The 12,974-nt window shown below is 49.8% G+C and overlaps 2 protein-coding genes across 5 annotated transcripts in view; both read right to left on the bottom strand.

Annotated features, from left to right (window-relative positions):
- DNAH10 (dynein axonemal heavy chain 10) overlaps positions 1-3,820 on the bottom strand; it is a 152,141-nt gene extending 148,321 nt beyond the window's left edge. The window contains exons 1-2 of the mRNA XM_058691462.1: positions 3,344-3,820; positions 483-557 (exon numbers count right to left, since the gene is read on the bottom strand). Coding sequence (XP_058547445.1) covers positions 483-557; positions 3,344-3,557 — 289 coding nt within the window. The 5' untranslated portion in view covers positions 3,558-3,820. The remainder of the gene's footprint in view (positions 1-482; positions 558-3,343) is intronic.
- A 397-nt stretch (positions 3,821-4,217) lies between these two features.
- The window catches only part of ATP6V0A2 (ATPase H+ transporting V0 subunit a2), a 45,366-nt gene continuing 36,609 nt past the window's right edge, over positions 4,218-12,974 (bottom strand). For 2 of the 4 annotated variants that reach the window (XM_058691450.1, XM_058691449.1), the window contains exons 16-20: positions 12,194-12,313; positions 10,847-10,966; positions 8,970-9,087; positions 8,362-8,533; positions 4,218-7,833 (exon numbers count right to left, since the gene is read on the bottom strand). In XM_058691450.1, coding sequence (XP_058547433.1) covers positions 7,734-7,833; positions 8,362-8,533; positions 8,970-9,087; positions 10,847-10,966; positions 12,194-12,313 — 630 coding nt within the window. In that variant the 3' untranslated portion in view covers positions 4,218-7,733. The remainder of the gene's footprint in view (positions 7,834-8,361; positions 8,534-8,969; positions 9,088-10,846; positions 10,967-12,193; positions 12,314-12,974) is intronic. The other 2 variants (XM_058691451.1, XM_058691452.1) reach the window with 2 other exon arrangements.

Below are 12,974 nucleotides of genomic sequence, written 5' to 3'. Positions count from 1 at the left end.
GTCACGCAGGGCGCCTGCACAGGGACGAGGCGCCGGGGACATGTACTATACTGGGTGGAATTCACAAGGTGACTGTATTCGGAAACAGGGTCTTTGCAGATATAAAAGAGGAGGTCCTACTGGAGAGGGCAGACCCTGGATCCCGTGACTGTCGCCTTTACCAGAGAAAGGACAGGAGGATTCAGACCCACAGAGGCAGAGCGGGGAGGGAAGCGGTCGCAAGGCAAGCGAGGCCCAGGCCAGAGGGGCCAGGCAGGTGCTCCCCGGAGCCGCGGGAGGGGCGGCCCTGCTCACAGCTGCGCGCTCGGCCCCAGAGCTCGGGGAGGCCGCCCCCCTGCAGCTGCCGGCCCCCCAGTCTGTGGTCGCTGGCTGCGGGCCCCCGGGGCACGGGTAATGCGCCCCGAACGGCCAGCACCCACCTCTGTCCCCCATACCGGGTCCCAGCCTCCCTCCTCGCGGGGAGCCGCCCCCACGCGACTCACCCTCCAACTCCGCTGGCTGAGCCTCCGCCTCTTCCTCCTCGCCTTCCTCCTCCGCCTCGGGCGTCTCGCCGCCGTCTTGACCGCCGCCAGCACGGAAGAAAAAAGTAGTAACACGTGTCTGCCCCACCACACCAGACACCTGATGCCCTGCTCCCCCACCCCACCGAGCGCCGCGGGGAAATGGCCTGCACCTGCGACAGTCCCGGGGAAGCCGTGGGGGGTGGGGGGGGAAGGTCACGGCGAGGACGCGGGAGTCCCTCCCCGCCTCCTGCCCTTGGGTGGGGCTCGGCCGGTGCAGTGACCGCCAGCGGCCCCTCCACGACCCCGAAGACGCTGGCGGGCGTGGGGGGAGGGGAGGCAGGCACCTGATCCTCTCGCATTAAAACCGGCCTCGGGCGCGAGTTCCCCGGGCTCGTTACACCTGCCACCTGCCGGTCTGGAGCCTTCTGCCTCCCTGCTCGTCTCCCCCTGCCCTCCTGGACTAGCGCCAATTTATGAACCAACACAGTCGTACAGAAATGTTCCGGTTAGCAGAGACAGCTTCAAGTGGCCCGAAAAGGAAACCCTGTGCAGACTCCCCAGGAGGTGAAGGACGCAGAATGGTCAATTGGTTCCACCGGTTGATCTCAGTGATCAACAAGCATAAAAAAGAGGCTCAACCCTGGGGCCCCTGGGTGGCTCAGCAGGTTGAGCCTCCGACTTTGGCGCGGCTCTTGATTTCGCAGTTCCTGGGATGGAGCCGGGCGGGCGTGGGGCTCTGCGCCCACAGCTTGCAGCCTGCTGGGCGCTGGGTTTCCCTCTCTCTCGGCCCCTCCCCCACTCGGGCTCTCTGTCCCTCAAAAATAAACATTTTTAAAATACTAATAAAATAAAAATTTTAAGTTAATCCTCAAAAAAGCCTTCACTTCTAAAAAAAAAAAAGAGAGAGAGAGGCTCAACTCCACTAAATATTATTAAACACGTAGTATAGACTAAGCAAGCACATCCCTCTTTCGTCTATGGGATTGGCAAACGTTAAAAAGACCGACAGTATCCGATGTCGGCAAGGCTGTTGGCTGACAGGCACCTCACCACCGTTGGGTGTGGACTGGCAGGGCCTTTCTGGAGAGCAGTTTGGGCAGCCGGTGTAGATGCACACATCCAGGAAACCAGCGATTGTGCCCGTCGCAAAGAATTACACAAAGTGTGCAGAGATGGGTGGGCACTGTTGCCTTGTTTGTGAAATGAAATACTATAGAAGGGTAAATGGTCTTTAATTAGGGAATGGGTAAGCGCGGTACATCAATGTGCTTAAAACCTGTAAAGTTAGGGGCGCCTGGGTGGCTCAGTCGGTTGGGCGGCCGACTTCGGCTCCGGTCATGATCTCGCGGTCCGTGAGTTCGAGCCCCGCTTCGGGCTCTGTGCTGACAGCTCAGAGCCTGGAGCCTGTTTCAGATTCTGTGTCTCCCTCTCTCTGACCCTCCCCCGTTCATGCTCTGTCTCTCTGTGTCTCAAAAATAAATAAACGTTAAAAAAAAAAAAAACCTGTAAAGTTAGGTAGATCAGTATTGACATGAAAAATTCTCAAGATATTGGTATGATTGACTTTAGAAACTCTAGACATCTATATATTAACATTATAGAAAGATACAGATGATAGATGATGAATGGATAGATAGATGATAGATTGATTCAGGGCAAGATCTGGCAGGATACACACCAAACTACCTACTAGGAATGGCAGTAGGACTTCAGGGTTAGTGAAGGGTTGCTTTTGCGTGTTTTACTGTACATAATTCTATGTCATGTGAGTTGTTTTTGTTTTCATGTTTATTTTTGAGAGAGACAGACAGAGCACGAGGAGGGGAGGGGCAGAGAGTGAGGGAGACGCAGAATCGGAAACGGGCTCCAGGCTCTGAGCTGTCAGCACAGAGCCCGACTTGAGGCTCGAACCCACCAACCGTGAGACCAACCTGAGCCAAAGTCGGACCCTTAACCAACTGAGCCACCCAGGCGCCCCTGTCATGTGAATTTTTAAGGGAATGCCCTCCAGTACTGGCGGGCGCCCCTGTCATGTGAATTTTTAAGGGAATGCCCTCCAGTACTGTGTCATTTTTGTTTAATTTAAGTGAGTCATCCCATGATATATATACAGCCTGATTCCATTTTGTTATTTCAAGAAATACGCATTTAACTATTAGAAGAGCATCTTGGACTAGCTGGCCACCACCCTCCTTCCTATCACCACCCTCACCAGCATCTAGTTGGCTGCGTTCATATAATTTTCAGCTGGGAGCAGAGAGAAGACTTGATCGGGGGCACGGACAGAAATAGAAAAGCGGGATGAAGAGGCATGCCCTGGTCCCCCTCCAGGGCCTTTGGATGACCAGGGCCCCACAAAGGATCCAATAAAGCTGCCCAAGGGTCTTAATAGGCAGAGAGTGAGTGACAATGTGAGACACGGGAGCTGGGGAGGAGGCCTCTCCCCCCACCTCTGCCCAGAACCCGACACCATTCTGGTGCCTCCCGTCTCGGGCAGCTTTGAGTCTCCAAGGAACAGCATGCTCAGCAGAGGATATACTGGCATTCTCATGATGCAGTGACGGTGGAGAAGAGCCAGAAGAGGAGGGAAAGAACGGGGAAGCAAGTCGGAGACAGCCCAGAAACAGGTCACAGTCCAAGGGAGATTTCCAAGCCCCCTTCCGGGGGGTCCAGGAATTAACCAGGGGACCCTTTTAAGTGAGGCTGAGATCTGCTTCCACATAGAACGGGGACATCCAGCCGGGGGGGGGGGGGGGGGCGGCGGGGAGGGACACTGGGGGACGCGGCTCTGAAAGCAGCCCCCGAACTGCAGAAAGTCCAAGCCTAGTCGGGGCGCTCACCGATCTCCACCTCCACCTCCTCGGGCACCACCTTGCGGTAGAAGAACAGCGTCAAGGCGCCCTCCTCGTCCTTGGTCTGGTTGAGGAAGTGCAGGATGAGGTCCTCGACCTCGCCACCGTCGCGGCTCAGCAGCTCCTCGAAGAGGTGGGGGTCTGTGAGGCCGAAGGCCGTGTACACGCGGTCGCGCATCCACAGCACCCGCAGGTCGTCCATGGCGCCGCCAAGGGCCAGACGGCGCCCCGGGAGCCCAGCGACGGGCGGCGTCCGCGGCTTCGGCGCCCCTGGCAACGGGAGCCTCGGCAACGGCCGCCGCAGGCGCGGGTCGGCAGCGTCCCGGGACGCGCCCGCCCCGGCCCCCGAGCTCACTGCGGCGCGGGCCCGTCCCCCGCGGGTGGCGCCCAGCCTCCCCCCCGGATCCGGGCCCGCCGCTCCGGCCGGCCGGAGAGCCCAGCGGAGCAGCGGGCAGCACGCGTGCTCCCGCGACTCGGGGGACCGACGAGTCCGGCCCGGAGCCGCCCGCCGCTGTTGCCCGGGACACCCCGCTGCGTGGAGCCCCTCCTAGGATCCTCATCACCCCGGGCTACCATCCCGCCCTTCTGCCCCGAAGGAGGCCAGCGAGGCGACCTTGGGTCAAGGTTGCACTGTCTCGGAGATGGCCCAGGCAGAGTAGGAGGTGAGGCCCCCGCCTCAGAGAGTCTGAGCCCCGGGCCAGTGTGGATCAAAGGGCCTCAGAAAGCAAGTACCTTGAAGAGTTCCAGGAATGGGCGGGTTCTCTCTGGCACACGGATCAGGGAAGAGGGAGTCCCAAGAAGGGACAGGCGACTTCTGGCTTTAGCTTTCTAGACACGTGAAGGCATAATAAAGCAAAACACCCATGTTTTAAAAATATATTTATTTTTCATTAGTAAAAAGAAGTTCAATACTGATAGGAAGATGCAAAGTTGTCCTTTCGTGCATTTGTGGAGCTTTAACTTAGTGACTGCTCTCCCCTCCTGGAGAGGAGTCCCTGGACGACAAGGCTGACCCCAAGAACCTAGCCTTCTTGTTGGATTTTCCCATCAAGGAACACGTGGAATGTTCTGAAGTATTTCTTACAATTCTAAACCAAAGCCCGTCCTCAACGACCTCGCTGTTGGAAAACTATTACTTGGAACTGCCTGATTTTCCTCATCTTGAATCAAGATTTCCTAATAACCTTACTGGAGATTATACCAGATGGCATGCACGCAAACTTGGCTTTAAAATTTTAAGTGAAGAGATTTACTGTTTTCAAATGCAGACTGCAGAACAGTTGTAGCAGTTCTGTTTTTGTTTTCCAAAATGAGTCAGACCCTAAAATGCCTGAATATTGAATTCATAAACATCTTAAGAGTGACCTATGCTATATTCTAGGCCTTTTGAAGCTACAGCAGACTGGAAACTGAGAACAGAATGTTGTTATAAAGTACCCATTCCCGAAATGAGGACAGAATGGCATTCCGTGAAAGGGGTGTCTTTTCAAAGTCCTACCCACAAGGAATGGACAGTCCACAGGGCTCACCATGATCCCCATCAGAACACCTGAGTTCTTTAACTGATCATAATTACGTCACCACAAGGACGTTCTTTACCCTTGCAGGATGAAATCAAGTTGTTTTCCTGAAGAAATGCCTTGGATTTTTATTTTAGGACTCCATTAACACACAGAATGAACACCTGAATGAACACTGGAAAATACGGCTGTCATGACATTTATCATGACGTGTTCTCTTGAGGAAAATAAACAGATAATATAGCTTCATCCCGACAATTGACCATTCTTCCTCCAGATATTTGCTATTAAGGGAACAAAGTCTGTCTCAAAAATGATATACATAATAGTTCCACCAGACAGCTTAAACATAAAGCAAAGCATAAAGCATAAACATAAAGCAGCCACTGGAACCTACAGCTTTAGAAAAAAAATTAAATTTCCCCTAGTGCCTACAAGACACGATCAAGCTCTATTTCTAGAGACGCCTTTCACCAAAGGTGGGACTACTAATTCATTTTTTATACAATTATGTAGAATACATAACCACTACATAGGTCTCAATTAAAAACGGACTCTTTCCTCTCTGTTCTATACCCTGGTAAGAGATGTTACTTAAAATGAAAAATTCTGTAACAGCCCATAACAGTTACCAGTGGGGGCACTAAAAAATTCCAGCAGACACTACAGGCCTCCTGTTTACTCATCAGCTAACAGCGCCCCGAAATCGTGAGTTTCCTAAGGATGAATTACCATTTTATTACAACAGATCCCTGGCGTAAAGTAATGAAGATGGCCAGTGGTGAGGGACAGCGTTGTTCAGAGTTTGTATTCACCCAACAGGAGTGTCCAACGTGAGACCTTTCCGGAGAAACTGCACTCTGAGAGCAGAATCACTTCCCAAGGATTTATCCACGTGGTTTGAAGCTTGATATTGTAATACGAGGGACAAAGGCCAGCAACTCCCAATTGGTGAAAGAGCAGCATGGAAGGCTTACCACACAATTAAGGTCTAACGTTAGCGTCACGATTACGTCAGCGTGGTCAGTTCATGCCTCTCGGCAAACAGGTCTCGACTTGACCTGAAAAGACACGCCTAGATCCAGGGCTACCAGAATCCAAGCTTGAAATGAAAATTCCAAACTCCCCCACTAGGCAGGGTGAAGGCGTATGGTGACAAACAGGCCTCTTCATGCACCTGCCTCAAAACGTTAAGTGAAAACACTGCCGATTTCTTTTTGAAAATTATTACCTAACATCAATTACAGCAAAATATGAAAAATGAACATAATTTACAAAACGACGGATCGTCCTCAACTTACGACGGGGTCTCAACCTAAGCTGAACATGCATTTAACACGCCTACCCTAGGGAACACCGCAGCCTAGCCTGGCCCGCCTTAGACGTGCTCCAAACACGGACAGGAGCCTCCGGTTGGGCACAGTCATCCCCCACAAAGCCTATTCTATAAGGGAGTATTGACTATCTCCTGTAATGGGCTGAATCCTGTACTGAAAGTGACAAACTGAACGGCCGTGTGGGCGCAGGTGGCTGTCCGTGTACCACCTGTTGACTCTCCCGACCGCGTGGCTGTCTGGGAGCTGCGGCCTCTGCCCAGCATGGCGGGAGAGGGTGGGGCCGCAGCTCGCTGGCCCGGACAGGATCCAGATTCAACCCTGCAAGTATGGTTTCTACGGAATGTGTATTGCTTTCACAACATCATTAATTCAAAATTCATTAAGTGGAACCACTGGTAAGGTGGGGACTGTCTGCGTAGATTAAAACATTCAACAGGACTCAAAATCCTTCAAAGCTAAATGTCAAGTGAATAGATGAATTTAAATGAAAGAGAATTTTCAACCGATCCAAATGGTGTTTGAAAGCTTAAATTAACTCTAAATACCTCTACCAGACCTTTATTTACAATCAGTCTGAAAGTAAAAAGAAAATTATAATTATACTGTTCTCAAGGACAGGTGCAATCTCTTCATGGTAAAATCTCTTAATTTGTATTTTGTTATAAAAATATACAAAATACTACTTTTCACCTTCCCTTCACCTTCCCTTCACTCAGTATAAACCCCTAAAAGGTTCGGTAACATCAGTAACATCATACGAGTTGGTCCCTAAGTTCAAATCACATCCATATTTTATCTTTTACGGTCACACTGGGTTGTAAGGCTCGGTATACAGTTTATCTTTCCAACATACAATTATCATAATTGGTTTTATATAAGGATAAGAGGGTAAGAATATCTTTAAAAATATACAAGTGGGATAACCATCTGTCGTACGTTATTTTATCCCGTTTTCTCCAATCATTAAAACAAGACAAAATTGTAGAAATAATCCCCTACTTGCAGTTCTAGACAGCATACGATACAAAATGTTTACACACTTTTAATCAAGCAGAATAAATGTGAATCTTTTGATTATCCGTCATTAAATTTTTTAAAAAACTATACTTAACTTCAGCTGTTGGAAAATATTATCTGACAACTTCAAGTGACAGAATAACGCTGTAATTTTTTTTTAATAAGGTGAAAAGGACTCGAGTAGCTAAGACCATTTTCAACTAGCCATTCAAAACCACTTCTCCCCCCCAAGCCTCTATTTTTAAAAATAACTTTAACATAACTTTTGGCATTAACTTAAATTTGCTCACCATAAAAACTGAAAGAAATTTACATATCTGAAATTGATAAACGTTACAAAATATTTAACATGAGGAAGAGGTATATCTTACAGAATTATTTGGCTATATCATAAGGCAATCAATGAAGACGGAATTTTTCCTATTGTAAGTTTGACGGAAGTGAAATTCTGTAACATGATAATTCTCCATAAGTCCGAAAGCTTGTTTGGATACGGCAATATGATCATGCCACGTCGTCACTGAACTTCGACGAAAGTAGTCTGAATGAGAAAGGAACAAACTTGGTGCCTGCACCAACGTAGAACTTGTTCTGAAATTCTACCCTAAAACAAAAAAATTTCCGTGTATTAGCGAAAGACTGTGAGTAACATTTCCTACATTTCTTGCAACAACATTTATAAGTTAAGAAAAAACCCCAAACAGCTCCTGTGCTGAAGCCGCTTCGTTCCGTACGTGCTCTCTTGGCACACGTGTTATTACTTAAATAAGATACACACACACACACACACACAGCCTGCCCGTGTCGCCCTCCTCGACGTGTAACGGAAACGCGAACCCGTCATGACCCCTCACACGCTACACGCGTACACACGAGTATTCAGAACCTCTCTCCCCACCCGGGTACCTTCATACACAGACAAGCAATCCGACATACGCTGTAAACCATCACGAAATACGGAAGAATTTTATTTTGTTTTACAATGAGGTAACCTGTCAGGCCCCAGATAAATTCAAAGTATTAAACATACACGGTTATTAAGTGCCAGGATTTTGTGGGGCTATTTATACACGTGCGGAGACGGGTCCAATATTTTTTAAATAGCAGTTCCAAAGCTAACTTGCATACTCACCAGTGGAGGCGTATGGCGTGGAGAAATGCAGAAAGGCCTTCCATGATCAAAAGGATGAAAATTGTCAACACTGCAAAGAGAGCGATTACTGGCAGCAGCAGCAAGACTCCGTAAGTGGTGTCTACCCGGAGGCCCACGCGCACCAGCATGGTCCACAGGACGTCAGACAGCTCTGCGGGGGAGTCATTCGGCAGGGTTAACTTCTGTTTACGTCCACGGCGTCGCTGCACTTAGCCAGGGGGACCGGGTCTCCTTCTGACAATTCTGAATTATTATCCACAAAGAACCCACACACCTACATAATCTACACGTAACCTGCCTCTCATGTAAAAGTCAGCCGGCTCCCGATCACGTCAAACACGGAGGAAGATACGGCACGCCGGAAAACCCAGAGGCCTGCCTCGCCGTGAGAGAGAGGGCTGACACAAACGGGCGAGGCTGTCCCCGCACAATACTGGCTCACGCGGTACCCGAAGGACGGCACTAGGCTTCCCTCGGAATTGTGAAATGTCGCACAGAGCCCCCCCCCCCCCGCCCCCCGGTTCACCGCGGCACGGTGGGGCGTCTCGGCACAGAGTGTGGGACCGCAGGTCTCGGCAAAAACTTACGTGCGTGGGCCAGGCTGAGAGCCCAGAGCCTCAGGTACGAAGCGGTGTTGGAGATGCACCCCAGACAGTACTCGATGGAATGAATCACTTGGGTCATCAGTATCTCTCCAAAATTAAACTGAGGGAGATCACACAACACGCGTCAGAGTCGCCGAACTGCCCGCACGTGCCCACCCACCGCCGCGCCTGTCCGCTTTCCATCCCTCGCTCAGTGGAAGGACCGGCCTCTGGGAGGCTGGGGAGACCGCGAGGGAGCGTGAGGAGCAGCGAGTCAAAGGCCTGAGCTCGATTCACTGCCCCGTCACAGACAGCGCGCCGCCCCGGCTCCCCCGGACTCAGTTTCCCGTGCGGCACCCGTGTCACAGCCCTCGGGCAGCCCAGTGCGACTCTGGGGCCGGTCTCAGCGACCACGGAACACCTACTGAAACCAGAGACGCTGACCGACCACGAGCCTGGAAGACTCGGAAGTCTTCAGAAGACAGGTGCGTGTCTGCTGCATAAATGCAGGCCCAACAAGGGGAGACTGTGAAAAGGGCCCCTGGCAGTGAAAAGGCTGTAAAACACTGGGAAAGAGGACTCTAACGCTCCTCCCCGTTCTGCTTTTTGGTTCTCTTATGATCCTATAAATTATCAATCATCCCAAATTAAAACACTACATTACGTAACAATTACAAAATGTTGACCGTCAGAAATTTTGTTTGGCCCTTACTGGATGGCCAAATAAAGTTTCCAAGAAAATAAAGCCGACCAGAGTAGCGGAATCGGCTCTATTCTGTCTGCCCAGGGCTGTGCCGCCCTTCTTTGGGGGGAACTGCTTCTTCCGCCATTCACCCCACACCCCCAGCCACAGCCGTTATGGGCTGAACCATGACCCCCTCCAAATTCACATATTGAAGACCTAACCCCAACGTGACTGTGCTTGGAGACAGGGCCTTTTAAGGGGTAATTAAGGTTAAAAGAGGTCACGAGTGTGGGTGTCCTTAGAAGAAGAGACGCATGCCCACGGAGGGCAAGGCCCTGTGACGACACGTTGAACAAGGCAGCCCCCACAAGCCAAGGAGGAGGCCAGGGGAGAAACCAGCCCTGCCAACGTCTTGAACTTGGGCTTCTAGCGGTAAACTTCTCTTGCTGAAGACCCCGTCCGTGGTTATGGCCATCCGTGCAGATGACAGGAGCAGTTGTTGGAACAGGGATGACGAGGGACTGCAGCCAGACAATCACAGTTCTTCCTTAGGATGCTTCCTAATCTAACAATCAGCCAAGAGCACTTTTCTCTCCGACTGAAAGACTGGAGAAAATAAGCTCAGGGCTGGCTGTGGCCAAGGTTCCAAAATCGTGGGGCCAACTGGCTTCAGAATATGAAGCAAACTTGCAAAGGAAAACCAACCCAGACTTCTTGGAATTGGACGCCCAGAAACCAATCATCCTGAGGCCAACTCTGCTCCTGTCCTGACATGAGCCAGAAGATTCCCCGTGAAGCCAGTGTAATCAGGTCTCCCTCTTACAACTACAAAGTTCTGACTGAGACAAGAATCTCTGGAAAGCAATGCTCATGGCACCTTAAGTCACTTAATATGACAGCATGTAATGTTAACAGTAGAAATCCCACTGTAAAACTGAAACAACAAAATGGTAAGCCAAAATCCTTATGGCCAACAATCAAAACAGTATTTGGGCAAGCTTTTGTAACAGGTGTTTTGGGTTTTGAGGTTTTTTTTGTTTTGTTTTTTGTGTTTTAAGTAAACTCTATGCCCAATGTGAGGCCTGAACTCATGACCTCAAGATTAAGAGCCACACACTCCACCGACTGACCCAGCCAGGCACCCCGAGAGCTTGGCTTCTTGTCTAATGTTATGGACAGTAACAGAGAAGATTACCTCTTCACACATCATTTCTCTATAGCCATCTTCTATTTGGTTATTTCCCTCTTCTATGTCTTGGCTTCCCAGTAGAGAAACTTCTTCCTCGCTGTCTTTCCTTACGAGTGTGTAACCACTCTAACAACAACCAAAAGAATACAGAGTCATTGCCTTTAAAATCACAAGGACCTGACAAATCCAAAGTCAGAGCCCCTTCATTTCTCCTAATGATGCGGCTCTTCGAGATTAGAAAGTTGTTTATGAGAACGCAAGCATATCCTACCTGTTAGGATGGCTACTATCTAAAAAATGACAATAATAAGTATTGATTAGAGGAACTGGAACCCTTTGTGTACTGTTGGTAGGAATGTAAAATGGTGCAGCCACTGTGGAGAACAGTGCGGTGGTTCCTCAAAATAATCAAACATAGAATGTGATCGAACAACTCCATTTCTGGGCACATATCCAAAAATCTGAAAGGACTCGAAAAGATTTTTATACACCGTGCTGAAAGCGGCATTATTCACAATAACTGAAAGGTAGAAACAACCCAAGTACCCGTCGATGGGTGAACTGATAAGCAAAATCTGATCTATCCGTGCAACGGAGTATTACTGAGCCTTAAAAAGGAAGGGATTCTGTTACAATCCAGATGAACCTTGAGGACATTATGCTCAGTGAAATAAGCCAGTCACAAAAGGACAAATACTGCATGAGTCCATGAATACGAGGTGCCTAGAGGAGTGAAACTCCTAACAACAAAAGTAGATGGTGGTTTTGAGAGGCTGGGGGAGGAGAGACGGGGAGTCAGCGTTTCATGGGGACGGAGTCTCCATTTGGGAGGAGGAGAAAGTTCTGGACGTGGACGGAGGTGACAGTATAGTCTATCACAATTATTTTTAAAGAAATCAAACGAGAAAGTGGACACCCAGGGAAACAGTCTAGGAAGAAATTTAACAAAATGGTAACCCTGGTTATAAGCGCATGACAGGATAGGGCGCTCTTTCCTGTGCGTTCCACGTTTCCTATAATTGAGGGAGGTTATTTAAATTAAACGACACTTTAAAGAAAAAAGTCAAGAAGCAAGGAGGAGGAACAAAAAGCACTTTGCCGATGACAACAGTGCCGGAGGACCTGCTTCGCACCCCCCGCCGGCCTGGTTCATCCCCGCACGGCCCGCGCCCACGGGCCCGCACCGCGGGCTCCGCAGAGAGCTTCTGCGCAACGGGCAACACCGAGCTTCCGGATAAAGGGAGCGCCGGCTTCACGTCAAGAGCCTGAGACCCTCTGAGAGGTGTTTTCTTTACGTCTCTTTCTGTACCTCTAACCAGGCACCTCCGAACACGCGTCCGGACCCACACTTACCCGGCTGACGCCAAAGCAGCTGCGCCCGTTGTGGAGCCACAGCAGGAAGAGGGGTTTTCCCAAGAAGAGCACGGGAACGGACAGCGCCGTGACGGCCAGCAGCAGTCTCTGGACGCGCTCCTGTCGCGCAGAAGGGGAGGAAGCCCATTAAAATGCAAGGACGCGCTGGCCGGGTCACTGGTACGTTTTAGGAGTGAACATCCAGGAGAATGTCTCCTGATTTACAATAACGAGGAACAGAAGGTAAACGCAAAAGCCGAATTGTATTTGCCAGCAGGTCTTTTCCCAAACTCACAGCCGAATTCTAGAACTCATGAGTAACACCACCGACAGAGCGGTAAAATAACACTTTGTTCAGATCGGCGAGGGATGCATAAGAACATTCTAAACCAGAGGCAAACCCCAACTCGTCATTTCCCAAAAACACTGAAAGAGGACGAATACAAACACGGGCTAGACATTTTTTTAGATTCTTGTCTTTATTATTATCATTGTAAAGATTACTTGAGGAACCTAAATGATAGTAAGTGGATTCACTTCTACACAAGAAAAATACTAAAAGAGCATTCAGAACAAAACTAAAAGCCTTTTCTTCAAAAGTCGGCATATTTAAGGGCGCCTGGGTGGCTCGCTGGGTTGAGCCACTGACTCTCGATCTCCGCTCAGGTCACGATCTCATAATTTGGGAGTTCAAGCCCTGCGTCAGGCTCTGTGTTGGTGATTCTCTATCTTCCTCTCTGTCTGCCCCTCCCTGTTTGTGCTCTCTCTCTCTCTCTCTCTC

Source organism: Neofelis nebulosa, chromosome 11 (assembly GCF_028018385.1).
Source record: "Neofelis nebulosa isolate mNeoNeb1 chromosome 11, mNeoNeb1.pri, whole genome shotgun sequence".
Classification (NCBI taxonomy): domain Eukaryota; kingdom Metazoa; phylum Chordata; class Mammalia; order Carnivora; family Felidae; genus Neofelis; species Neofelis nebulosa.
The sequence above is the reverse complement of the archived record's forward strand: the minus strand, read 5'-3'. Positions and strand labels throughout refer to the sequence as shown.